The sequence below is a fragment of the Penaeus monodon genome, chromosome 23, assembly GCF_015228065.2.
Source record: "Penaeus monodon isolate SGIC_2016 chromosome 23, NSTDA_Pmon_1, whole genome shotgun sequence".
Lineage (NCBI taxonomy): Eukaryota > Metazoa > Arthropoda > Malacostraca > Decapoda > Penaeidae > Penaeus > Penaeus monodon.
Window position 1 is genome coordinate 33,597,084 of NC_051408.1, and position 580 is coordinate 33,597,663.

The window sequence follows — 580 nt, forward strand, 5'->3', positions numbered from 1 at the left end:
TCATAAATGTTATCACGAATGTTATCACGAATGTACCTCGGACCTATAAATTCAGTGCATATACAGGCACAACACGCATCAACCAACAGTTTATCATATTATCAGTTAAAATTTGTATGAATACACTGTGATCAGATCTATGGTATATTTACTACTCTTCTTTTAACTGTATTTCAGGTATAGCTATTGGCCCAGTATGCAGTAAAAACTTTAAACCCCATAATGTTGAGGTGACGTTAGCATGTGCAGTGAACCCCCCAACAAATCACACACTGAATCACCCACACACATATCCCAAAGTCGTACAGTGCTTCTCACACTGTATCTATGAACATATCAAGTACAAAGCGTTATCATGACTTTGGATATGACAGGCTGTGTAGATACTTGACCGCAATACTACGATACACACCGGCACTTACGCACACTCCATAGTCAAGGACGACGCCCAACTTTACTCTGAAGAGAATAAATCAAGTTCTTAATCCTCATAAGAGAATTTCGTGTTTATATTGGTAATGTATTTTTTTTAACCAGATGACTTACGACTGTAGAACATTTTTACACAGATGAGGACGGC

General features: G+C 37.9%; 1 protein-coding gene across 1 annotated transcript in view; it reads left to right on the forward strand.

The window, feature by feature from the left end:
* The window catches only part of LOC119588212, a gene marked incomplete in the record, with an annotated part of 16,649 nt that overhangs the window by 12,760 nt on the left and 3,309 nt on the right, over positions 1 to 580 (forward strand). Inside the window, 1 exon segment of the mRNA XM_037936913.1 lies at positions 178 to 248. Within this exon segment, the coding sequence (XP_037792841.1) occupies positions 178 to 248 (71 nt within the window).